The sequence below is a fragment of the Vigna umbellata genome, chromosome 1 (genome assembly GCF_029865625.1).
Source record: "Vigna umbellata cultivar VRB3 chromosome 1, Vumbellata_1.0, whole genome shotgun sequence".
Lineage (NCBI taxonomy): Eukaryota > Viridiplantae > Streptophyta > Magnoliopsida > Fabales > Fabaceae > Vigna > Vigna umbellata.
The window spans coordinates 95,715,025-95,742,394 of NC_142165.1; the positions used below are offsets into that span (position 1 = coordinate 95,715,025).

Here is a 27,370-nt window from a genome sequence, read left to right on the forward strand (position 1 = left end):
TCGTAAAAAAATAATTGTATTTAAATGTTTGTAATTTTTGATAAAAAAAATGGTATTAAAATATTTGCAATTTTCACAATTTGCAATTTTTTTTTCTAAAATAAATTAGTTTCCTTGTAGTGTATTCTCAACAAAATTTGTGATAAATTGTTATTATGGCAAATACAATGTAAAATTTAGTTATTAAAATGATTTTTTAAGATGAATCTTAATGGAAACTATCCTAAAACTATTACGTTGAATGTTAATTAGATCGCAAAATGTCAGATGTTTACTAAAACACTTAAGAATTGTAAATAACACTTTACAAAAGTCGTGATTTCCATAAAAAAAAAAGATTAATAAGGAATGAAAACATTTACTATACTTATTAAGACAAAATTAAAGAACTCAATAGTTGAAACCACACGTGGTTATTGTGATGCCAGCTTAGACAGACGGTTGAGTTGTCATCGAGTTAGAGGATTTGAAAGAACGTGATGATTTAGAGAACACGACCGTGTACATGTTTTTTCCTATAAAAGAATGTGCTGAGCCGTTGAAAACAAACACATTGTAGTTTTGGTCAAGGAAAACTGGAAGCGGTTGCAGTTAGACCTTCAAAATGTTTTGACATGTAATTTCTCAGTGACTTCGGAGTTCTAAAAAAACCAAATGCATTTGCTAATATGACTAGCCAAATTAATCTTTTTTAAACTATTCTTCAACTGTATAATCACATATCCTACACAGTCTCTAGATTTCTCTCATTTCGGTATATGTTCGATTCGTCCCTGTGTCCCCTTCCACGAGAAGTCTGTGAGAAGCCGCTCCTTGTCAGTGTTCCTTATCAGTGCTCCTTGCACCATGTCCTCTTGCACTGACGATTACTTTCCGTCCTCAGTCAGTGTCCGAGTGTCACACTCAAAATGTTCGGTATGTACATATTGCAATTTTTAATTAGCCGTATAAACTATAAAATATCAAATAGGGAATAAAATATATAACATTGGATTCGTGGAGAGGAATATTTAAGAATTGTAAGAATTCATGATCACACAAACATAATGAAATTCTTATAAATAGCTGGTTTAATTACGTTCTTTAACCAAATCACCAAACTTTTTTATTGAGTGTTACTAAATAAATAATATTTATTTAAAAACTGAATGTTTCCGTTACTAAATTAAATTCAGTCGTTATTTCAATATTAATTGAAATAGCGACCACTTTCACAATAAATTTGTTCACTAAATATCTTCCAAATTAGTTACTAACTTCTTTTTATCATGGCGCTAAAATTACGAGGACCAATTAAGTGAATCAGATTTTTATTCAATTTGGTTATTTTTTAATTTTATTCATTTTAGTTATTTTTAAGAATATTTTTTAAATAGTTAATGATAAATTATGGATAAACATTACCAATTACTTATCAACGAAAATATCCCTGGTATTAAAAAATTTAATGTGTGTGAAAAAAAAAATTGCAAGAAAAAATATAAAAGAAAAGATAAAAGAAGAAAAAAGTCACCCACAAAAAGGAGAGAAAAAAATGATGATAAAGATAATGTTTTTTATAATTGTGTAAATATTGTTATTTTGTCCATTGAACAACGTGGAAAAAGAGTTTTTTTATATAAGATATCTCAACAACGATACATTATTTTTGCAAGATTTCTAATTCTGAAATGAAAAATCAATAAAAGAAACTTTTGATCTCGATATTATCTTTCTCTTAAAAGAAGTGTATTCATGACATTTAAGAACAAATATATATGAAAAAGGAGAAAATGATATTATCTTCAGAGTTTTTGAATTTTCTTTATAATTTTTATTTTTTAATTAAATATAGGAAATAAATTATTCATATTATAGGAATTATATACAATATTTATAGATATTAAAGATTATTTATTAAAAAATGATGTGAAATTTGGAGGGCTTTATCTAATTCATCATGAAAAGGATGCACTTTTATAATATAATTATACATATAAATTCTATTAGAAGATTGAGTTTTTATTTGTAAGCATTTGAGTTTTTTCTTTGTAAGTTATGTGGAGTTATGAATTTTAAAAATCCTAATTTTAATTTTATCAAAGTAATTTGTAATTATTTTTTCATGATTTATCAGTCACTTTCTTATTTTTCTTGATTCTTAGATGTGACGTAAATATCATTTTTCAAATTAAATTCTTCTTGATTTATTATCACGGATGATTGTTATGTCTGGATTTTTTTATTGATGAAAATTTTCATTGATAATTAAGAAAATCATTGTAGTACATGTTTTAATATGTAGATAACCAATATGATTCTGTATTTTAGGATTAAAGTGATAAAAATAATTATGGAAATCGAAACATTATTATCATCACACTAGTTTAGAGTTTAGATTGTTTATGGAAGTTAATTGAACAACAACTTAGACCCAGCTTTCTTTGAGGAACAAGAATGAAATTAATTTCTTAATTTCATTTAGTCCATTACACCGTGTCTTTCTTTTCTTTTATATAATACATCTTGATAACACAACTTCAATTCAAAAAATAAATAAAATATCATTTAAAATTTTTATTTTATAAATTAATATTTATAAATCTATAATTATTTCTTTTAAATGTTTTTATATATTTACATTGAGTGCAATACAACTTATTTGAAATTACATCTCATAAAATATAATTTTACTTAAGTTCAATATGTTTATTTTTAATGGATTAGATGGTAATCAATATAAAATAGACTATACTTCAACAATATAAAATACTTTGAATTCATCTAATCACAAATTTCTATTATCATAATAATTATATTATTAATTATTATTATTACTCATTTATCATCTTATTATCATATATTAAAGTTAGCATTTATATTGTGTTTATTATTTTGACTTGTACTGGAAAATTAAAAAGTTTAATAACAAATAAAACTAATAAAAAAATATGTTTAATGTTCACTATATCTTACATGAAAATCTCAAAGGAGAAACATGGATGTCGAAATCCGATTCTCCCTTAATCAGATTTCGAGATCCGATGTTTCTCATTTTAGATTTTTATATACAGTGTTTTTTATAGTTTTTTTTAATTATATTATTTATAAATATTTATTAGATTGTTTTAAATTTTTTTATTATATTATTTTAAAATGTTTGATTAAGTGATTTGTATAAATTAATTTAATTTATGAAAAAAAATTATTTAAAAATATGTGAAAATTTTAAAATATTTTTTAGGTAGTGTTAAGTATTATTAATTCATTAAAATAATTTAAAATAAATATTAAATATTTACAAACAAAATTATCTAATTCATAATTAATTTAATTAATTCAAATATTTATATATTTATAAAATTCCTAATATTTCATTAAAAAATAATTATATATCTTAAAATTATAAAAACAAAACAAGATATTTTAACTGAGAATTTGGGGCAAAGAATCCTAGTCAAAAGATTCTTTTGTTTTTATTAAAAGATAATCATATTTTAATAGAGGATATTACATATATTTCAGAAAAGTTTGGTGCAAGTGAAACACCCAAATAACAATCATATAAAACGTTAAATGGATCCATCTTTATAATTCCGGCCCTATTTTCTGGCATCTAATGGCTCGATCCCATGCAGCCCAACATTGTACATGGGAAGCGCCAACAACATGCATTCTTATATTGCTTTAAAATTTTGATTTTGTATTCTTGTGATCGTTATCTAAAAATATACATTTTATTGATTTTACGTATTTTCAATATTTCTTAAATTATAATTTAATTAAAATAAAAGAATTGAAGGTATAATAGAAGTTGTAAACAAACTCCTCTTATGAATATAATTTACCCGTTCTTCCGGTGGAAAATAAAAAATTATACTTTTAGTAAAGAATAAAAAAAAATAGATAACATTACCAATTGAATTATGGGTTAAAAGGTTTATATTAAATATAAATAAGAAAGTGGTGTTATATATAAGAAAAAAAGTAATAAATCATTAATATTTTGAATTGTAGAGGATGTGATGCTATTTCATAATTAGTGATGAATTTTCTTATTGTACCTTTAAAATTTTTTTATTGGTGGTCATTATTATTTGTTTTTGTTTACTAATTGATTGTTAAAAAGTATTTTACAAGTACATTTTTGTTTGATGGTGAGACAATGTCATTTAAAGTTTATTTTCTTGGAGTTTATATATTACAAGAAATTTTTTAAAAGAAATCTAATTTAGAGACAAAAAAAATGATTAGTCATTATTTTTTGTTTTTTAAAAATTGGTTTTTATAAGAATTTTTTTAGTGGTAGTTCAAAGCTAGGAATTTAGTCTTTCATCAACTCTTCTAAATAGCTCATTTTTTTTTCTTGTTTGATAAATCATCCAATTTAAAGTGCTTGTTTGTCCTTGAATAGGGTTGACTCGATAAGGAAGTTGGTTAAAAGTTATGTTTTCATTGTATCATAAATCTCAAATTGTTGCTCAAACTCAAATGACTAAGATATAGTCCTTTTGGAGCTCCAATTTTTATAATGTTTACTTAATTGGATAGAGGTTATTTAGTACCATGGAAAAACTCTTAGAATATGTTATCACGTGTCTTGTCAAGTTAATAAGAGTTATGACTAATTTTTCGATGACCTAATAACATTCTTCTTACTTTTAGAGAATGTTGCTTAAATAGAACATTGTTTAGTCCCTTCTTATACAAGACTTGAGCTTACAATAAACTTGGTCACAATTAAGTATAACAAGAGTAGGAAGCATACTATCCAACTAATAACAAGTATATATTGAGAAGAAATAACTCAAATCTAGGAGTATGCGCTCACATATTTCATTTTGTTCAAATTTTTGTGATGGCTCAAGTAATTTGAAAATTGACTTTACTTTCATAACTAATTTTGAAAGAGAAAAAAATAGGTAAGTATTTTTGTTTTCTTTAGTTGTTGAGCTTCTTCAATATTGGGAAGGGCTTTTGAGTACTCATGAAGCTATTGTCCTCTTACTTTGAATGCATACTTAAGGATTTGTCATGTGTTTTTTTAGCGAACATGGTTGAAGTGTTCCTTATGATTTTTAACATTATCCAAGACTAGTAGAGAAAAGAGATTTTATGACAGTTTTATTATAACAAGTAAAATTTATCTGTTATAATAAGTTAGTTGATGAGATTTTCGTAATAAAATTAAGAATTATTATGACATAATTTTATAAATCTGTTATAACATGTAATGTGATAACAACCGAAATTTTGTTTAAAATGTATTATAACGTATGTAAATAAACCTGTCATGATAAATTATTTTAAAATTATGTTAAAAAAAATATTATGACGGATGGTAAAACACTAATTCCTAATTCCATTTTCAAATTTGAAACGTTCTGTTTAATTTTACTCTTCGCTCTTCTCAATCCCTAACAAGAAAACGGGAGAGGGTTCACTTCGAACTCCATTTCTGACCTGAGGGGCCGTAAAAGGAGACGGGGACAGCAGTACCGGCGAAGGCCAGGATGACGTCAAGAGATCGAACCGTCGCCTGGGGCGATTTCATTTTCGAAGCTCTTCGCATGTGCTGACCGCTTCGATTGGTTCCTCATGACCGTCGGCTCCCTTGCTGCCGCGGCTCATGGCACCGCGCTCGTCATTTACTTGCACTATTCGCGAAGATCATTCACGTGCTGCGGATGGATCTTAAACTCGGCACGTCACATGAGCAGTTTAACAGGTTCACCGAGGTTAGATTGAGATTTTCGTGCAGAAACCTAATTTTCTCCTTTTATGGTTTTTGCCCCTTTGTTTAAGGCCCATACAGTGTTTTGCTATTGAGATGTAGTTGGAAGCTATATCTATCGAATTTATTGACTAGCTTTGTTACAATTAGACTTGGATGGGTTGGTGATGATACGGTATATAAGCCTTAGTTTTCTATTCTAATAGTTTGATTCGGTTCACTTGGCTAGCTGGTGACTTGCGAAGTTAGGATTTAAGCTATGGATATCAAAATGTGTCTTCTATTTGGTTGTTCGTGTAACCTTGGTATCTTCGGTTTGATGTCTAGAACTAAGTTGGTCAATAGCTGGTAACTTCCGCAGGTAGAAAATTGGAAAGTTTCTCTAATCACGTTCTCTAATTCAAATGGCTCCTACTGCTAATTGATTGGACTATGAAGAGTTTAAGAAATTTTTTTAGTTATGATTATTTTGTCATGTGACCTTGTCTGGTTTTGAAAAGTGATTACTTTCGCTGGCTGATCACTTTTGGTTTCATAATTGCTTCTCTTGCATTGGTGCATTGCAGAGCTTAAAACACTTCTACAAAGCATGAAATTGGGTTAGGATTTAACTAGTTAGCTTCTTCTATGGTGTATTGAAGTTTGGGAAAACTTTGAAGTTTCATAGAGAATATGTTGAAAGACTCACAATTCTCAGAAAATAGGAAGAGATATTAACTTTAGTAGTTTCTGTCTGATTGCTATGGAAAGTACCTATGGTAAGAGGGCTTTGTATTTGGGGAAAATTCAGACAGTCAATAATTTAGGATCTTGATAGGATTGTTTTGTGTTTTTGTCTGCCAAGCAAAATAAATCTGGGAAGAGTATAAAATTACCTTTTGGAGAAATAGCCTTGAAAGCTAGATATATATATATATATATATATATATATATATATATATATATATATATATATATATATATATATATATATATATATATATTTGTATATGCCTCCTGGTAATCTGGTATTCTTATGTTGTAAGTAAAGCTTCAAAATATATTCTTTTTGTCTTTGGTCTTTTAAGCTCCTGGAGGAGAGAGTGTAAGACTTTTTCCATGCACTTGATTTGGTTTTTCAACTATTTGGTGGACCTTTAAGATAGAAGAGATGAAAGAAAGTCGGGGGAACATACTTTCCCTCTTGATAATGTGCATGCTGAAGTTCTAATTCATGTTCTACTGCTATCGTGGTTTATCTCAACTTTTTAATAATTTTATTATTTGAATTTTGAAAAAAGGAAACTTTTTAGGGGAGCAATTATCTTCGTAAATTTTGGCTCACCATCACTCAACTCTGTGGGTGTCTCTGTAACACTACGAGAGACCACGAGACATTATTGGAAGATAAGATAATGCCACACATCATTTTGTTACTTGATTCCTATATTTTAATTTGTATTATTAGTGACAACTACTATAATACATAAAAATAAAGCAATAAATAATAGTTGAAGCTGACAAGTATTGAAATCTAAATATATAAAATAAGAATGGTTGACCGCGATCATAGGGCAATGGATGTGAAAATAAAAAAATGATTTCTTCTCTCGTTCAAATCTCAGTGCAGAAGATACTAGTGTTCGGTCAAACCAACATCTGAGTTTTCTTCAGCACTTCGTTATACTTTCTACTTTAGTTTTTCTTTTATCTTATTTTATCTTAGTTTTTAATGTTGTTATTTAATAACAAAGACTGAATGGTTATTTAATGGTTATTTACATATCATTCATAACTTACATTTACAGAGTAGGTAACACTACACTTGCATTTTTATGCCCAAAGGCATTAATTGATTCTAATAACCTCACTTGGTGGCATAAAGATTTAGTTATTATTTGGTGAGTTTTCTAGAATATTTAGTTTACTTATTAGACAATAAACTTCATTCGGAAAATGTAGTTACTGATTGAGGCATTAATGTATATTTAGACAAACTAACATGCTCCTGATTGTTTACCAATTTAAGGCATTTGAGTAAAAATTTGATCTGATCTGTGTTGTATTTGTGATTCAATACTTTTCTAGTTATTACAAAAACTTTTAAGTCTGAAGTTTGTTCATTTAAATTTTGATAGATCGGATGAAATTAATAGTTAATTTATTTTTATAGTTTATTCCTCAATTTCAAAAGTCTTATTTCTTTAATTTATTCCTATATAGAATGAGAAAATATCGAAATTCTTGATAAATATGTTAATGTTTGTTTATTGAGTCATCCCTTACATGTTTGTTTATTAAGTCATCCCTTACATGTTTTTTGGATGTCCCCATCCCGTCACTGCTAATAGCCTTGCTAATGTGTCCAATCAATTGCATATATCATCAACATACATGGTAAATTTCGAAGTATTTTTTAACTTTCTGATTGCCTTCCCTTTTGCACTTTCGGCTTCTACTTATTCCATTACTCCCAGAGTTTGACTGACTTTTTGCATCGTAGGACAAAGCAAAGGGTGGACGTCGTGGAAAAACTATTAACATCTTTTCAATTGCTTCTGGACACCTGTAAGTGGTTCTCTTATATTAACTTGATATTATAATTTGCTTTTAATTATGGATGAAAGGCACCTATTGATTCCGTTTCAGTTTTCTTTGAATTTTGAAAATTAAGAAATGTTTGCATTGATCCAAAACCTCTTAAAGGTATATTGATGGAATTGTCACGTGTATCTGGCTTGCCACAATGTCCTTATTCTAAATTGGACGATCCCTAAATGTTAAAATATCAACAGTTTGAGAAGAAATTTGCAACAGTAACATCTTTTATCAAATGTGACGTTGATGATTATAGAATGAACATTGAAGCATGACATAAGGTAGAATGATGAAAAGAATGAGTGACCTGTTGGACCAGAAGCCACTCAGTTTGCACCCTTCTTTTTCTGCTTCAATTGACCACTTTAATTCAAGGTTGCGGGGTGTTCCATATGGTTCTAGGAAGAAGATGCAAATAATCACACCTAATGTAAGAGAATTTGACTTTCCTTTGTTTTGTGTTTTGTGATTGTTATTTTTACGTGGAATTGGCTGTGTTGTTGGTTTTGTGAAATTTGGTTTAGCAAAATATACAAAGTTACATGTGAAAAGGCTAGCTAGAGTATAATCTGATATTTTGTATTCTTGGTTTGAATGAGTCTTGATTATTTGTATTTAATTTGCAGTGTTAACGTCAATTCGGCAGCTATGAGTGTGGGTATTATGTAATGAAACACATGCATACCATTATTTGTACAAACATTACTAAATCATGGAATAAGGTATTAAAATATTAATTAAATATTTATTCAACTATTCATTACAATATTGTTTTAACTTTATTATTTTATTTGTAGATCTTAATGATTCATCTTCCATGAAAGCTGTAGACACTTGAAGAAAGGAACTGAGCTTCTTTTATTTTAAGTGTTAGTAGAAACTTGGCTACAATTCAATAGTGTATGTACATTAATGTAATATTTGGATTCAATATATAGTTTAATGTATAAATGATGTATTAAATATTATTAGACTATTTAATGTTTGAAATGAATTATATTTTGTTAGTTTCATTAAATTTGTTTATTTGAAGTTATATTGATTATAAATTGATTGAATGAGATGATAATACAAGAATATTATTATAATTTCATTAGATGTCAAAGGTAATAATCAATTTTTTTTAAAAAAAACATATATTATGACGTACTAAAAAATGTACGTCATTATACGTTGATCATATATTGTTGATCATATATTATAACGTACAAAAATATCTACGTTCGTCATTATACCTTCCGCGGATAAATGAAACTTCGTTATAATATGTTTAAACATATCATGACTCTACATCATAAAATGTCATTTTTGTACGTTATAAAATATCATTTTTCCACTAAATTTGTTCTGGGTTGTTTTATCTTTATCAAGTGAATATGCATCTAAAAATATAATTATATCAAAGATGAATAAAATATTCACCAAAATGGTCTATGTTTAACAAACATATAAGTCGGTGATACATGTCTCTGTTGACATCAATGTAGTTTATACACATTTTTCATTTACAACCTTGATGTATTTACCATGACAACATGACTGGAATAATAGGAGGATCTTTAGTAAGTCTTGAACTCAATTACTGTTGCATCTAAGCATTATCTACATGTATTTTACTATCTTTCTTTCCATTGTCTCAAGACAATCATTATTTTTAAGATACAATATTTTGTTTCTAAGCTGTAAAGTTTAGCTGTGCACTTATTGTTATGAGCGCGTGTTCTCGTCATTTTTTTTTCATCTCTTTATATGATGATTGATAATTGTTCATTTTAACAATCGATGAGTTTTAGATATTGTACCATGAACTTATAAGTAAATTTTTTTTATTTAGAGGTAGGATAGTTTTGACATTGATGGAAATAAAACTTGTGACTTTGACTCTAATACTAATTGTTTGATTAAACATGTATCACTGCATCAAACTTGCACTAGTAAATAATTATTTTCAACATATTAGTAATTAGTTATGGATAAAACCTTATAATTTGAGTATTATCTTTTAAATCTCTGACATAATATCTAGTTACGATGATATCATAAAATTTAATAAGATTTTATCATTAATCTAATATATAAGATAATACCAAACATATATTATTATATATTTGTTAAGAATGTAAAGATAAGTCTAAGTTTCGCATTGAATAAAAATGATAAATTTAAGCATTATATAAGAATATAAACTCGTAGAATTTTGAGTTGAATATGAAGTCAATTTCTTATGTAAACTAAGTTCAGATTTTATAAGTATTATGTCTTTTCAATAAATTTTTTCCTAGATAGACCCATCACCATATATTTTAGTGTTGTCAAAATGGATTGTAATCTGCGAGCCAACAAGGTTCACCGCGAGTTTGAGCCGGGTTGGGTTTGAAAAAAATGTAATTTTTTTATGCAGACTAGTTTTTAACCTGACTCACTTAGAACCCGGCTCACTGGGTTGAACTCGTGGTGAGCCGGGTTGGCTTACCAACCCACCTAATTTAATTTAATTATTTATTATTTTGTGTTTCAATATTATTAGTTAACATATTTTTTATTATATTATAGATGGTTATAAAAAAGATGTTTCAAGAGAGAAAACATTTATCTATTCAAGATTCTAATATTATAAATGAACAAGTGATATAAAATTTATCAATATTAAAATCTTATCTGTTACATGTTTTTGGATTACGCATATGATACTTTTTTATATATTTTGATTTGTGTTTGGAGTTTAACATCATTTTATTGTGAAGTTTATTTAGATTTGAATTAAAATAAATTGTATTTTTTTATTTAAAAAAGTTTATAATTAAATGAGCAAGTGAACCAACCCGTTTAGCCCACCAACCCGTGGTGAGTCGGACCGAGTTCGAATTTTTTCAAGTTGCTAATAAGTGAGTCGGGTTAAATTGGCTCACTAAGTGACCAATTTGTGGTGAGCCGGGCCGGGTCGGATCGAGCCGGGTTACCCGTTTTGACATTCTAAATTCATAAGGGAAAAACTCATTGCAACTTAAATTCAATATTTATAATAATCCAGTAATTATTCTCTTATTTACTTATTCACTTAGGCATTAGAATGACATTTAAAGGTGGATCTTGAATTAATTCTTGATTATTCCTCGTCGATGCTAAATTTATTCTTCATTATGGAAGTTTCGTCTTATTATTTATGAAAACAGAATGTTGAATTTGTAGAAGAAAATATATATTTCTATAGTATTGCTGATAAGGGTTGTTAGCTGTATTTTCAAATATATGGGTGAAAAATTCAAACTTTCGAAATCATCTAGAGCTCTCAGTTAGTGATTTTAGGCAAAAAAGTTTTAGTTACAACTTAACTTTAGAAAACCTTCTTTTTTTCTAAAGGACTTTACAAAACTTTGTTTATTTTTTATGATAGGGAAAAAAAATTAAAGAAACTGAAATATTTTTTAAGCAATTAAAATACAATTAGCAAAATGTTTTAAAGTGTTAAAATCTAAAACGTTCAACTTCTACAATTTTAAAGAATACTTTAATATTTTATTTTTACAATCATATGGGTTAAAGAAAATTGGATCTGAGGCACTGAAACGAAGCCGAAATGCCCAAGATTGCAACCTGAACTGAAGGACCTGGTCATGCGGAATCTGAATGGAATTTAGTTGGTTTTGATTTTGTCTCAGATTAGACCAAAACATGGGTTACAGGTAGAAAAACAAGAAGCAAAAGTTGGACGATTGCGCTACATGATATTGCTTTGGAAAATAATCTATTGCCACCTAAAGGTAATTGACGTTTATACACATAAAGAAAAAAAAATACAATCATAACGCAGAAAATATCCCAGTATATAAAAAGAGAAAAAAAAAATATCAACAAATATTAATTGTTAGTATTTTATCAGTGAAAAAGTTGAACTCAAAATCTCTCCTCTCATTCCTTTCAAATTCACCAAACAACACTTATAAATGTTATGGAAGGAAGCTGAAACAACTTGACTGATGTGTTTGAAATTTAATGATATGTCTTAATTTTACAGTGTGTACAAAAAGTTACAAAGAGGGATATTAAGGATGTGAAGTTACTCTTTTTGGCATACGATTACTTTATTTTTATCATATATGGTTGTTTTGTAGTAACATTATATCATAAAAATTATGAGTTTGATTTTATTTGTTTGTAATATATTATGAAAGTCCGTCCATGGCACTGCTGCATGCTAAATTACATAAGAGTTAGCCAATCTTTTTAAGATTGGTATGCGAGTTCTCTCGATTATACGAAACACCATAATGTGCTAATGATAGGTTTATATAAGTTTCATAACGTTTGTATTACAAAAGAAAAGTTATCATGCAAACGATAATATGTGCCTGTAAAATTTTAAATATGTTAATATTAAGACATTGATTAAAGTCTTGGGGGAATAAGTTGTCAATTCTAGTTTTGATATTACAAAAAGAAGTCCAGTCATTGACTACATTAATCTTTTGACTGAATAAATCTTAGACAAATAATAAGCTTTAGTCAAGTTAAGATTTATTATTGATAAATAATGTGAACATTTGAAAATGTTGTATTAATTACATGTGAGAAATCATGACTTGCATGTATGAACTAAAACAAAATTTAAGATTATTTTCTAGAGACATGCTCGTTATCATTGAAACTACTTACCAGAACGGTGGATATCATGGGATGTTTCCCTGATTAGCAATATTATATAAAAGTTTTCATATTAAAATGGTTACAACCTCTCAAAATTAGTTATTTACCAAGAATAAATCATAAAATTTGGAAAAAAAATATGAAAGTTCAAAAAAAAAAAAACATGGCAGACATTTCCATCTTATCCTTATCCTTCTAGTAAAATATATTCATTCGATCTGGTTATTTATCATCTCCTATGATGCAACTAATACAATTAATTAAAAATGTAGCAGGATTTATTGAACAGGGAAATGAATACACACATATGTTAAGAACGCGAAAACGTTATATTCGGATCACCTTAAAAGCTGCAGCTTTTTGAGAATGAAACATGCACACAGTCGACTTCATTCGACAACTGATATGATAGAAAGATTACAGAAGTCGAATTTTCATTAATATGTTCATTTGTTTTAACAGAAGTTTCAACAGAAACGGTCATAACCCGTTACATGTCTGGAAAATTATACCAATCAAATGAATGTTAAGAAATATAGAAATTTCTACTTCGAGTGGAGTATGATTCTTTAATTCGTATATCTTATTTAGAGAATGTTGCTTTCATTCTCGATAATTTACAGGATTTATCGTTCATGTCATAGAAGTTCTGAGACAATATCTAATTATTTAATTATTTCTTTTTAATTTTAATTTTAATTTTTATTCTTGATTTGTAAATAAAATGTCCCTGATTTTACGTTATAGGTGGCATAAGCTTATTTGGATGTGGTTATTTTTCCTATTATCGCGGGATTAATGATTATACAGCGGGGTCTGATTTCAACATTTTGGTTTCCCATTTCCAATTTGAGAAAGGCAACGAAGAAAAAATTCTGAAGGGTCATAGTTTTCTAGATTATGGTAGTGCATGGGGGATAGGTGTCCTGTTGTTTTGAATAAGATTGGTTAAAGAGAATGAAAAGTGGTATTTTTGACCTAGTAAGAGCTGCTAATGTGTCTCAGATTGGCCACCTCCACGAATATAAATTTTGTATCTGATAAAAGTCTAGGTTGAAAGACTTTCCTCTTTTATAATTCACATCACGCGTTAAACTGAAAGTTGAGTCTGATTTGATTGTTTAGTCAACCACAAAAGTCTTCGTTTTTTTATGGAGGAAGAGGCAACAAAGTCATGGAGCACTTGCCACAATATTTGATGCAAAATAACGCACACACTAAGAGTATATTGTGTATTACTCGATTGTAAATTTGAATTCATTTTCCGGAACCAGTTTTTAGAACAACCTTAATTCAGGGCAGTACATGTAGAGTTTGCCTCGCACACAGGATTTTGGTGGATCAAGGCCAAAAACTGACGGACTAAATAAGTTTACATAACAAAAAGTTTATAGAATGTAAATACCATCGTCAGTTCCCACCAATATGTTACTTTCTTAAAGTACAAAATTTATTCAATAATCAAAATGAGAAAATGTTATTTAAAATAAACTTTAGTCTTCCTAAGATTTTTAACATATTCTTATTATATATGGGATTAGATATTAATGGACATTTCTGAACGACGATTTGCAAAAAAAAAATTTATATAGAGCAACCTTCTAAATTTGTTGTTTATGAGAGTTTTTTAGGTTGGTATATTGTCTTCTATGTTATCTTCGCAAATTTTAATAATTTAACATCCCTTGAGTGGAGAAGCAACATTTTTAACTAAATCTTTATATATAGGAATTAAATATTTGTAACAAGTTGGTGCATACAGCTTGGGGGTGTTAAATATGTTAGATTATTAGATATCATTAGATAGATATCATCTTTATCTTTTATCTTTAGTTAATTTATTATTATTCCTTATTTGTATTTTGATGTTCAGTATAGTAAAAATTATGTATAAGATTAATTTTTCTTGTGTTGAATATGCACATAGAATACTACATTTACAATAAAAAAAATACGGGTTAAGCCCAAAATACAAACAAGAAATAATAACAAATTAACTAAAAATAAATGGTTAAATATGTTTTTGGTTCTCAAATTATCACGTGATTTTGGTTTTCGTCCTTCTTCGAAACTTTGATCCATTTTTATCTCTCTCCTTCTAGAAAGTCTCATATTTAGTCCTTCATAACTAATAACATTAGTTTTTTCCTTATGTGACTAACAGTGTGTTATATCACTTTTTTTCTTTTTTGACTCAAGTTACATCCACCTTGAATCGAGTTATAAGTTGATCCCACATAGGTTGAGGTGGATCACACCTACCTTAGACTCATTTGCGTCAAGCCTACTCAAGATTGATTTGAGTCAGATCCATAATAAGTCAAGTCGAGTCAAGTTTGGGTCAAGCTAAGTCAAGTTGAACCCATATCAGGTTGAGTAAGGTTGATCCCATATAAGATCAAGTGAATTTGTGTCCATGTTAGGTGAAGTTAAGTTAAGCCTACCTTGCACCAAGTCTAATCAGGTCTATTTCAGGCTTAGTCAAGTCAAGCCAAGCCCACATCAGGCAAAGTGAAGTAGGCTCGTGGTCTAACTAAGTTAAGTCATGTTCACATCAGGGCAACTCAATTCAAACCCATGTCTTGTCGAATTTAGTAATCATATCAAGTTGAATCCATTGAAGTTCATATCGAATTTAGTTGAGTCAGTATCATGTTGATCCAAGTCGAGTTGGATCATATCAAACCGAGTCAAGTTAGGCAAACACACTAAGTTAAGTTGAGTATGACTCATGTTAAATCCATTTCATATCAAGTCATGTTATTTGATATTTAAAAAAGAAACAATTAAAGTTAGACCCACATTTAACAATGTCTAGTCGTGTTGAATCCAAGTTAGGTTAAATTTCATTTAGAACTTAATATTCGGATTAAGTTACAAATAATAAAAGTCAATTAAAAACAATTTATAATTAGTACAAACTATTTAAGAGTCAATTTAAAATTTATAATATTATAAATACGTGTACAATTTTAAAAAATATATAAAATTTAATTGAAGTATTGTTATGAGTTAAAGTTAGTTTTGATTCCAACCTGCTGAATGAAGGCCATCAATGTTAGAGTTTTTTCAAATAAAATAAGACTTAATCTTAAGGTGGGTTGAGATTAACCTATAATTCATTAGTTAAATTGACAAGTCTAAAATATTAACACTATAAATGGTTAATATATTATGTGAAATGTTAGTAGCATAAACTAAGAAAATGTATGAAACCAAAATTACAAGCCTACCTGAACTTCCTTTAATAAGTTTTGTGATTAACCTGAAGTACGTTTGCTACAAACCACGTCATACCGCTAAGGGTACTAATCAAGTCAACATATTTAGAATATGAATATATGAGTAAAATGTTGATAATGTAAATGTGAACAGAACTGTGAGTGGAGAATCGTTGTGAATAGAATAGAGAAGTCCCATTTTAAAAATTAAACAATAATATAACACAAATTTGACGAATTTAATACTTGAGAGAGTTGGTCTTGCGTCATATTTTCCAAACCATTCATTTTCATAAATTCTTTAATATTAACTCAAGTTTATTAAAAATTACCGAAATATAGATAAAATTTATTAAGAGTACAAACTTTTTAAATTTTTAAATAGTTTCTATAGAGGTACCACTGAAAAAGAATATGTTAGAATAAACGTGTTTCTAATATTTCACACTGCTTTAAGAATGTTAGAGATTAAAATGCGGCGTCAAACTTAATATAACAAAAATCCATATATAATTTGTTAATCGACATAAAGAACCGTCGTAAAATATTGTAAGCAAATGTGTTAAATGCACGAGGAAGCTAACGGCTAACTAACTTTATAATTAAAGCTGCTAGTGACTCCTGAAGTTGTGGATTCTCTTTCATATTAAGTTTTGATATCATGATGTCATGTTTAAATTTTTTTTATTATTTTATGAAGTTTATTTAATATTTATAACAAATAAATAAATACGGAATTTAAGGATAATATAAAGTATATACTAAATAGACTGTGATGGCTCAAATAAATGGTTAACGGAGCAATCTGTTACCGAGGTCAATGAAAAGTTTACCAATCGAAATAACTAAAATATAAAAATGTATATTTAAAAAGTAAAGAAAAAAAAGACTAAGAATAATTAGAGAACAAACTATAAAATCAGTATATCACAATAATCACCAACATAAGTAAGTAAAAAATTTATTACTATTTTTTATCAGATTAAAATAAATAAATAGAATATCTTTTTATCGACAAAATATATTATATATAAATATTGAGACTTAAAATGCTTCAACCTCTATAAAAATGTTGTGTATAATATTGATAAAAGTTTTTCTCTTATATTGATAAAAGAATATTTCCCTATTATCAATCCTATCATTTATACTTGTTATAAAATAGTGGTTAGGTAAACAAGTCTTAACTAAAGGTATTTCCTTAGTAATTAACAAGAGCTTTTTGTTGTTGTTAATATGTTAAAGAAGATAAAATTGTTTTTCATGATGTCCAAAATAAAGATGGGTACAAGTCTATGATAGTTAGTGTTAAGTTATGTTTGGTTGATACTAGTTGCTAGAATATATTAGTTGCTTGTTGAATCTATAGATGTTGTAAGTCAAGCTAGAATGTTCTTAAAATCAAATTAATCACAACATAATCATTGAACTGTCAAAACGGGTAACCCAACTCGATCCGGTCTGACTCACCATAGGTTGGTTACTCAGTGAGTCAACCCAACCCGACTCACTTATTAGCGAGCTAAAAAAATTCGATTATGACCCGATCCATCATAGGTGGATTAAACAGATTGGCTTACTAGCTCACTTAATTATAATTTTTTTTTAAAAATAAAAAAAATTATAATTCTTTTAAGTCAAATTTAAATAAATTTCACTCTAAAATGATATTAAACTCCAAAGACAATTCAAAATATAAAAAAATATACCATATAATCCAACAAGCACAAAAGGCGGACAAATAAATTTTTAATATTGATAATTTTTTTATCACTTGTCCATTTATAATATTAGAGTCTTGAATAAATAAATCTATAATATTTTTTCTCTCTTGAAACCTCTTTTTTTAACCACATCTACAATATAATAAAAATAATGCTAACTAATAATATTGAAACAGTAAATAATAAATAATTAAATTAAATTAGGTGGGTTGGTGAGCCAACCCGGCTCACCGGGTTAAATCCAGGTGAGCCGAGTTGAAAACTAACCTGCATAAAAAAATTACATTTTTTCAAACCCAACCCAGTTCAAAATCGTGGTGGGTCGAGTTGGCTCGCGGGTTACAACCCATTTTGACAGCACTAATCAATTAAGATTATTTTTTGTGTAAAAACGATTCATTTCAAATTATATATCTGTCAATGATTTATATTAATTGATTAACTTACTAATCTAATCAATTAAAATAATTAACAAGTTTTCAAAATTGAAAGACATTAATTGATTACGTTATTTTCATAATTTATTAATATCATCAAGGCTTAATACCTCTTTTGGTCCCTTGAAAGAAGGAGATTGTTCAAGTGGTCCTACCTTTTTAAAAGTTCGAAGAGGTCCCAACTTGTGAAAAATTAGGTCAAGTTAATCCTTTTTGGTTACGGCGTCAAAATTTTAACGGTGCAGCTGCCTCCTTGGCCAAAACTTAATGAGTTGTCCACTTTTTTTCATACGTGACACACTGAGGTAATATAACGTGTCAATTTTGAGTTTTAAAAAAAAAGTCGCTTGCCACATCAGCTTCATCTTCCACCTCCAGAAATGTTAGAGCCACACACCGCCGCCGTTAGCACCTGAGACCGCCCCTAAGGCTACCAGCTTCTTCCTAACAACCAGATCACATTTTCCTCCTCCATGTGCAACTGCAACGATACTAAAAAACCACCACCATCTTCTCTGCTAGACTTTCGAAAAAACTCAGAAACAAAAACGCAAGCTCCTCCACCAATCTCCTTCGAAACCTGCAAGAAACCGCAGAAACCTAAAGAAACCCAAATTGAGCCTCATCCATAACCACTGAGAACCTGCAAAAACCAAATCCCAGATGAACACTAATCACAGGACAGGAAACTCCAAATTAAGAATCCTAATCGTGAGTTCATCGCGAATAAAAAAACGCCCAACCCTCTCGCGAAAATCACCCAAACCAAAATTCGCCATCAGCGCATCAAACTCTTCGAACCTGTAAAATGGTGAACATACTTTGGGATTGGATCCAGAGAATTTACTGCGTGTGAATGTTATAAACAGTCATAAATTTTGGCCACACTAGTTTTTGTTATGGAAAAATGTGCTTCTGATTATCCTCTTAAAAGTAGAAGTCAAAGATGGGGTGTTGTCGAATGTATGGATGCAAAGGAGCGTACTGTAAAGGTACATTGGAAAACTATTTCCATATGTAACCTAGATAATTTAACAGGAGAAAAATTGGAGGAAACTGTGATTGCGTATGAACTTGTAGAGCACCCAGATTACTCCTGATTTTTTGGTGATATAATGTTCAAAGCGACTCAAAAACAGCTTGGCAACCAAGTTGATAAAGAAACACAAAAATCAGTGACAAACTTGAATGTAAAGGCTGTTACAAAAAATGGGAACCCAATATGTTATCAGGATGAGTTCCCTGATAATTATTTCATGTCCTATATTGGCAATGTTACTGGTTTCAAAGATGGCCTCAATTATGCTTTTCAATTCGATCTTCAAATTTCACCTTCAACGAGATAAATAATGACCCCAATTTCAACTCCAATTTTATCAGAATTTTTTACTTTACACCTCATTCACTCTCACAGTGTCACGCAATCACAAAAACTAGACACCTCATTATGTTTTGTCTAGGGAGACACATGCACCGTTAAAATTTTGATGCCGTAACAAAAAAGGATTAACTTGACCCGATTTTTCACTAGTTGTGACCGCTTCAAACTTTTTAAAAAATATAGAACCACTTTGAACAATCCTCCTCTTTCGAGGGACCAAAAGAAGTATTAAGTCTATCATCAATAAACAAATTTGTATTCAAAAATCAGCTTCATTCATATTTTTAACTACAATTTTTTAAATAAAAAATAAGAGAAAGAAATATTGAAAGTTCTTGGAGAGATTGACACAATTTTTTAAGTTTCTGTTGATGTTCAAAGAAGATTTGATTAGTTCTAAAGTTTTCTTGTTTGGTCTATAGGATTGACATATAAAATTTGTGCAATTCTTATATATCTAGAGTGTAGGTTTTATATAGACGAATCTTATAATCCTAATTCTTGATATTTTAGTGAAATTCTATCCAAAGTTACTATAAACTGAACATAAATTCTTAAATAATTGAACGAATATAAAATTTTATGTTTCTTGCTCTCTTTTTCATCATCTTTTGTATCTTGATAATTGTTTGTAAAAGCTAGAAATTTAATGTAGACATGTTAATTGATTAAAGATGTTTTGAAACTAATTTTAAATATTAAAAAAATTCAAATTATTGAAAACTTAATTCATCTCTTGTAAGGACAACTAATACCGTAGTAATATGGTCAATTTCTCCAATTTATCCCAAGAAAAAATTCCAACATTTTATTCCATTAGTACATGCATGTGTAAGTTGAAATAAGTAATAATTATAAAAAAAACTTATATAAAATTATTACATATTAATATTTTATGAGTGTAAATTAAATCAAAACTGTAAAATTTAAGACACTCTTTTCAATTTTAATGGCATATAGTTTGATAAATTTAGAGTTATAATTTATTGAGAATAAACAATCATGACTGTAAAATTACATTGAATATAAGTTTTTTTTTAATCAACTTAACTGAAAATTTTTATTTTATTTTTTGTAAATATAATCCATGATCATTTCAAGACTTTATATTAAACTAGTCTAATCCCATAAAGTCTAGTGAAGTATTATATCCGCCAAGGATTATTTGATACTTGCCCGTGCGTATAAGATACGAAGAATAATTTGGGTGATAAGAAGGAATACCAGCGACCAATAATGCAGAAGAGTTTATGCAAGCTTTTGTTTAAGTTTTTTTTTTTATCATTGAAGTATTATTTCAAAAAATGAAATTTTATTCTATATTTATTAGAGTATTATAAAAAGATTCATAAATATTATTATAATAAAAATTATTTCAAACAATTTTTTATTAATAAATATTCCTTATAAATAAACATGAACCAACTTCTGACTTTTTCTAAAAATTTATAAAAGTAATATAGTAAGAAGATGAGAGATTTAAATGATTCCAGTATTGTTTTTTTTTTCTATTTTTTCCTATCAAAATATTTATCATTATGAATTTCTACTTTCTTATGCTAAAATATACCTTTACATTTCTCCTCCATCTTTGAAATAAAATTCATTTTAGTCTTTTCTAACTCTAAAGTCGAAGTTAACATATTTTAAATGTTTTTTTTATTTCAACATAATTTATAATTCCTTTCATGGAGTCAAAATGTAAAATTTATCTCACTAGTTTCATCATCATGAAAATTATGCAAACGGATTAATTCTGAAACTAAAGTTTATGATAATAACAAGGTGAGAATATTTGCATGACTTTTTCTTTCCTGAATTTTCCTGAAATTCAATTTTCGCTTGATTTACATGATGTTTATGGTCCTTATGTTTGAATATTAATTGCTTCCATAATTTTTAAGTTTAAATCTAATTAAACAAATTTTATATTTTAAATTAATAAAAAGTAGTTAAAATCTTAGACTACAACTATTCACGTATTTTAAGACACAAAATGTAAGAATTAAAGAAAAACAAAATGAATGTTTTAAAATATATAGACGAAAATAATTTTTTGTTAAAATTGTTGATGAATTTTGCTTTTCCTTCTGGAACATGGATTATTGCTCGTTGTATCTCAACAAACTCTTTAAAACTCTTTCATCTCCTCGTAATATTGATTACGCAATTATCTGCATGTTATTGCTGCCAGGAACTAATGTATCTACTCCAACCCAATAAAAAAATTTAATTATTACCTTGTATAATTAAAAATAATTTACTTAATCCAACAATTTGACCATATATTATATTTATTTTATTATTTGTTTTGGTTTATGGGATCAAATCAAATCTTCTCACTATAATCTTCAAATTCTAAACATGGATTAAAGTTCTTTTTCGTTTCACATTCATTACGAGTAGAAGACATTTGGATGCAAAAGTCAGTAAAAATATGAAAGCATTAATAATAAATATGCAAAGAATATAATCAACTTTTATATCATAAATATGTATTTATAAATTTCAGGATAGATTTCATTAGTACCGGCCTAATTAAGACCCAATTAATAATAATTGTTCTTAAACTTAACATAATTATTCTTAATTATTAACTTCAGTTTAATCTTATTACTCAACTATCTTAGCAGTTCTTTTAAAATTATAGATTGACTGGACTATCGGATCTATAAAGTGATCAGACAATCATATTATATATATTATTCATAAATGTTAAATATGTTTACAGTAAACTCATTCAAATATAATGTAAATATATTTAGAATAACTTATTATATAATTCAAATCATTACAAAAAAAACAAGAGAGACAAAAGCGAATATTACGATAAGGATACATAAAAGGAAAGAACTAATTTTATACGATTATTCTACTCATATTAAATACATATACAACTTCAAAGTAACATTTGTTGGACTAATAACAATTAATCTATTATTTCAATTCATAAAGTCGAAAGTATGTTGAGACAAATATTATCTTTTATTTGTTTTGTATAAGTTTTACATTTTCTATATTTCTTATAATGTTGAAAATGTTTCTTTACTGTAAGATGGTTTCTGGATTTCAGTTAGAAGAAATAAATTATATTTTTAAATGGACTTAAAAGCTATAATAGTTGTTTTCAATTCTAATTGATTTCAGCTTAATCTTTTAACTGAAATCTAAATAGATGCTTAATATCTGATTGAGTTATGATTTATTTTCTTAAAAACTGAAATCGTGCTTTGATTGTAACAGAAATAAATCTCCTATGTAGTGTACCTAGGACAACAATGTGAGGTTGGGAGACAACATATTTTCTCCATTTCTTTCTTTTAAAATCCAATGAACATTGATTACGAAGTTCCAACGTGCTTGGTCTTGAGTGCATGGTTCAAACATGTCGCCATGTAAACTCTGGGTAACAAACCAGATATTGAATTATACCTTATGCCCACCGCAATTTACTTCTAATAGAGTGGTATTTGGCACCACATAATTTTTCTCTTTTATTTCCTAACAACTTTTAGCAGTGAATTTCTCCTACAATGAATATAAATGTTTGCATTACAAGTTATATAAGCTAAAAAAAATGCCATCCAATATGAAACTGCTGGGTATACTAAAAAGTTTCTACAATAATAAAAAGGATAATGATATTTTGACAATATTATTCTAATAACATTTTAATATCATATATGTGTCATTTTTTAACTATTCAAAATTATTCAACAATCAATAATAATAATCATAAACATCAACATGGACCAATAACATAATGACAAGTACATGATATTAAAATGTTATAAAAATTATCCTAATAAAAAAACATATAAAAGTAACATTTATGGATTTACAATATATATAAAAGTATTTTGTCAGCGTAATAATGAGTAATTATTAAACTTGTTTAATGCGGGCACTTCTAACGTGAGAGAATCGTGGTCCGTGTGAAACCCAATTTGGACTCAGTTTCGTCCTTCCGCCGGATTTCTTTGATAATGTTACAAGACGCAGCACAGCTGAACAACTAAATCATAGGGTCACTACAATCACTCCAATAAAACAATATGTCTCCATTCCCATAACCGGAATGCCGATAGTACCTATTAATAAATGCCGACATGCCATTCAGTCACATGAGTAATTGAAAATCAAGTGTAGCTACCATTTATTGAGCACGGGGTCTCTACCAAAATAATACAATTTATTGTTTCCATTGTCAGAAAACATTCTCCTCCAATCTAGCTCAGCAATCTTCATGAATATAACGCAACGGTTAATTATAACATGAGAAAAAAAAGAAGAAAAATTACATTCAACATTTAAATCATTTTACTCATTTGTACTGGTCTGACCCATTATTCGGCAAAATTGATCGATTGAGTGTTTTTATTTTACATTTGGTGAGAGTTGAGTGCGGTTCGGCGGCCTCCGGGTCTCACCCCATTGTGTTAGCTGCAGGCCAAATGGTGATATACTCTCATATGACATACGCTATTGGTCGGTCATAAAAGGAGGCTTGAAATTGAAAAAGCAAAAAGGAAAATAATTTCAGAGTTTGAGTTGGTAAATGTATTCTGTAGCACTGGCATTAGTGTGTGTCGACCCTACGTGTGGCCGTGTGTGGTACTTCTCATTTGAATGGAACATTCCAAAATTCATAGCTCAAACCTTCTCTTATAAACCCCCGTGTTACACTCTTGCAAAGAGCAATATTTCGCCACGAGCTAAACCTCTGTTGTAAACTCTCACTTCTCTCTCTTTCTTTGCTTTGTCTCTTGTGAGAAACTGTCAAAGAAACGATGCGCCAGTTATCACCCACCTCAACTTTCTGTGAAAGGAATGAGGGCCACCCAAAGATATCGAATCCCCAATTACAGGTTGAGACCAACATGTGCACCAGTTTGATCCCCAAATCCCCAACATGTCCACAACATCATCACCAGACACAAAATCCCAACGAAACCCATTTGTCCCTGGCCCTCCTCGAAGCCAAGTGTATTTCCAACATATCCTTCTCCATGATCCTAACTGGTCTATTACTCTATTCTCGCTCCATGATCTCCATGATCTTCCTTGGCCACCTCGGAGAACTCGCTCTCGCAGGTGGCTCCTTAGCCATCGGATTCGCCAACATCACTGGCTACTCTGTTCTCTCTGGCCTCGCCATGGGAATGGAACCCATCTGCGGTCAGGCCTTCGGAGCCAAAAGGTTCAAACTTCTCGGCCTCACCATGCAGAGAACCGTGCTCCTTCTTCTCCTAACTTCACTTTTCATCTCATTCTTCTGGCTCAACATCAAGAAACTATTACTCCTGTGTGGCCAAGAAGAAGACATAGCCAATGAGGCGCAATTCTATATATATTACTCTCTCCCAGATCTTATATTACAATCGCTGCTGCACCCTCTAAGAATCTATCTTCGAAGCCAATCAATAACTCTTCCTCTCACGTGCTGCGCCGCTCTCTCCATTATCCTCCACGTGCCCATCAACTACCTCTTTGTCTCCGTCCTCAACCTCGGAATCGGAGGCATCGCGTTAAGCGCCGTGATCACCAATTTCAACCTCGTCGCGTCGTTGGTTATTTACGTTGTGGCATCAGGCACGCACAAGAAAACGTGGCCGGGTATTTCCAGCTCGTGCTTTAAGGGGTGGAAAAGGCTCCTGAATCTCGCGATTCCGAGTTGCGTGTCGGTTTGTCTGGAATGGTGGTGGTACGAGATAATGATTTTACTGTGCGGGTTGTTAGTGAACCCTCATGCAAGTGTTGCCTCCATGGGGGTTTTAATTCAAACCACGGCTTTGATATACATTTTTCCGTCGTCTTTAAGTTTTGGAGTGTCGACGCGTGTTGGAAACGAGTTGGGTGCGGGGAATCCTGTGAGGGCGAAAATTGCGGCGCTGGTGGGACTCTGTTTCAGTTTCGTATTGGGGTTCTCTGCGTTGGCGTTCGCGATTTCGGTGAGGAAGGTTTGGGCGACGATGTTCACGGGGGACGGAGAAATCCTTGCTTTGACGTCGATGGTGTTGCCTATCATTGGGCTTTGCGAGCTCGGGAACTGTCCCCAGACGACGGTTTGCGGGGTTTTGAGGGGGACGGCGAGGCCGAAATTGGGGGCAAACATAAACTTGGGTTGCTTCTACCTAGTGGGCATGCCGGTTGCGGTGTGGTTGGGGTTCTTTGCAGGGTTTGACTTCAAAGGGTTGTGGCTGGGGATGTTGGCGGCGCAGGGGTCTTGTATGATCACAATGATGTTCGTGTTGGCGCGGACCAATTGGGAGGGTCAAGCTTTGAGAGCTAAGGAACTCACTTCATGTGATTCTAACGAGGAGAAAAAACTGGTGGAGGAGGAAGAAGAGAAAGAGCTAGAGCATGAAGTTAAGGAAGGTTTTTTGGGATCATGTGCCACCAAAGAATCATCTGAGTTAGTTGTTTGATTGGTAATAGAGTAACAACAAACTCATCACAACAGTCTCCGCAGGATTCATGGTTTATTATATTCAAGATTCATGATAGATAGAAAGATTATTCTTCTATACAGTCGATTATTCTTTTGTTGGAAAAGCAAAATCAAACACAGGATCTATTAATTGAATTTAAATGTATAATATACTCTTTCTTGAAAATTGTTTCGATTAACACATTTGGTTTATCTTTTAGCTTTTGAACGACGGAAACAACCAGAAAGATCGTCAACTTACTCCATGTTTTCCTTTCTATATACTCAATTTTGTTGCTTCTCATTAAATTGATTTGGGTGCATGTATTTTCTACTTTCTATGCTCATCAATTGTAAACGCCTAACCATCTTACCACGTTTTGCATTCAATAGCGTCAATAGCCATTTTATATTGCTTAAATTTGCAGGGAATGAATTCTCTTGTTTTCTTCTATTCGACCAAGGTTTCGTCAAAGAAAAAAACCGAGAATTTGTTGCTATTTGAAACTCTCTCTTTTCTTATTAGATACTATTATCTTTTAAGTGGTGAGATATAGGTGAAATAGGTTATTCGGTTTTAACTTACAAAACTATTTATTATTCCCATTTTTATCTTGTCTATTTTTAGATAGTTATCTTTCTACCTAAATATCATAAATTCTTTATTATCTTTTGACATTGAACATTGGTTATTTTGTTATAAAAAGAAATAAAGTCTAATAATTTACTTATATATATTTATAATACATTTTTCAAATTTCAACCACTTGATACCTTTTAGTCCTATCACAACTTCTACAAAGTTTATTGGAGAGATATCAATTTTCTTATCCAACAAATTTTCACAGATATTTAATATATATTATTACTTAATTACATAAGATTGTCACTAATCTAACAAGAACTTGATAATGAGGCGATCAATATATATCATATCAAACCAATAATATCTATTTCTTTTTCTTTATTTTACTATATTATCTGTTTATAATTGTTAACTTACTACGGCTCTTTTTTTCCTATTAAACAAAGAAAATAAAACAAAAATAAAAAACCATTTAACAATTTGATAAGCCAGACTTCCATGTATGTTTCTATCATCTTGATCTTTAGTCGACCATGGATAAAGTCTAATATTAAGTAATTCATGGACTAACTTAGTATATCGTATGGTTTCCACCAATAGGGACATTCACACTTTTACACCTGAATATTATATTTAAGCATCCATAAAACTTTTAAA

At 29.5% G+C, this 27,370-nt stretch overlaps 1 protein-coding gene and 1 long non-coding RNA gene across 2 annotated transcripts; both read left to right on the forward strand.

The window, feature by feature from the left end:
* Positions 1-5,350: 5,350 nt before the first annotated feature.
* Positions 5,351-9,287, forward strand: LOC124838228 (uncharacterized). The gene is made up of 3 exons (XR_007028826.2): positions 5,351-5,717; positions 8,196-8,720; positions 8,917-9,287. It is a non-coding gene; the product is annotated as an uncharacterized LOC124838228 (long non-coding RNA).
* Positions 9,288-24,449: 15,162 nt separating this feature from the next.
* On the forward strand, positions 24,450-26,262 carry LOC148206905 (protein DETOXIFICATION 49-like). Its single transcript, XM_088115145.1, has one exon. It carries the CDS (start codon positions 24,488-24,490, stop codon positions 26,123-26,125), a length of 1,638 nt encoding a protein of 545 aa, XP_087971271.1. The 5' UTR covers positions 24,450-24,487; the 3' UTR covers positions 26,126-26,262.
* Positions 26,263-27,370: the final 1,108 nt, after the last annotated feature.

What these genes read in the sequence shown, in the direction of transcription:
- LOC148206905 (XM_088115145.1), top strand. Translation starts at nt 24,488, where the DNA reads ATGCGCCAGTTATCACCCACCTCAACTTTCTGTGAAAGGAATGAGGGC.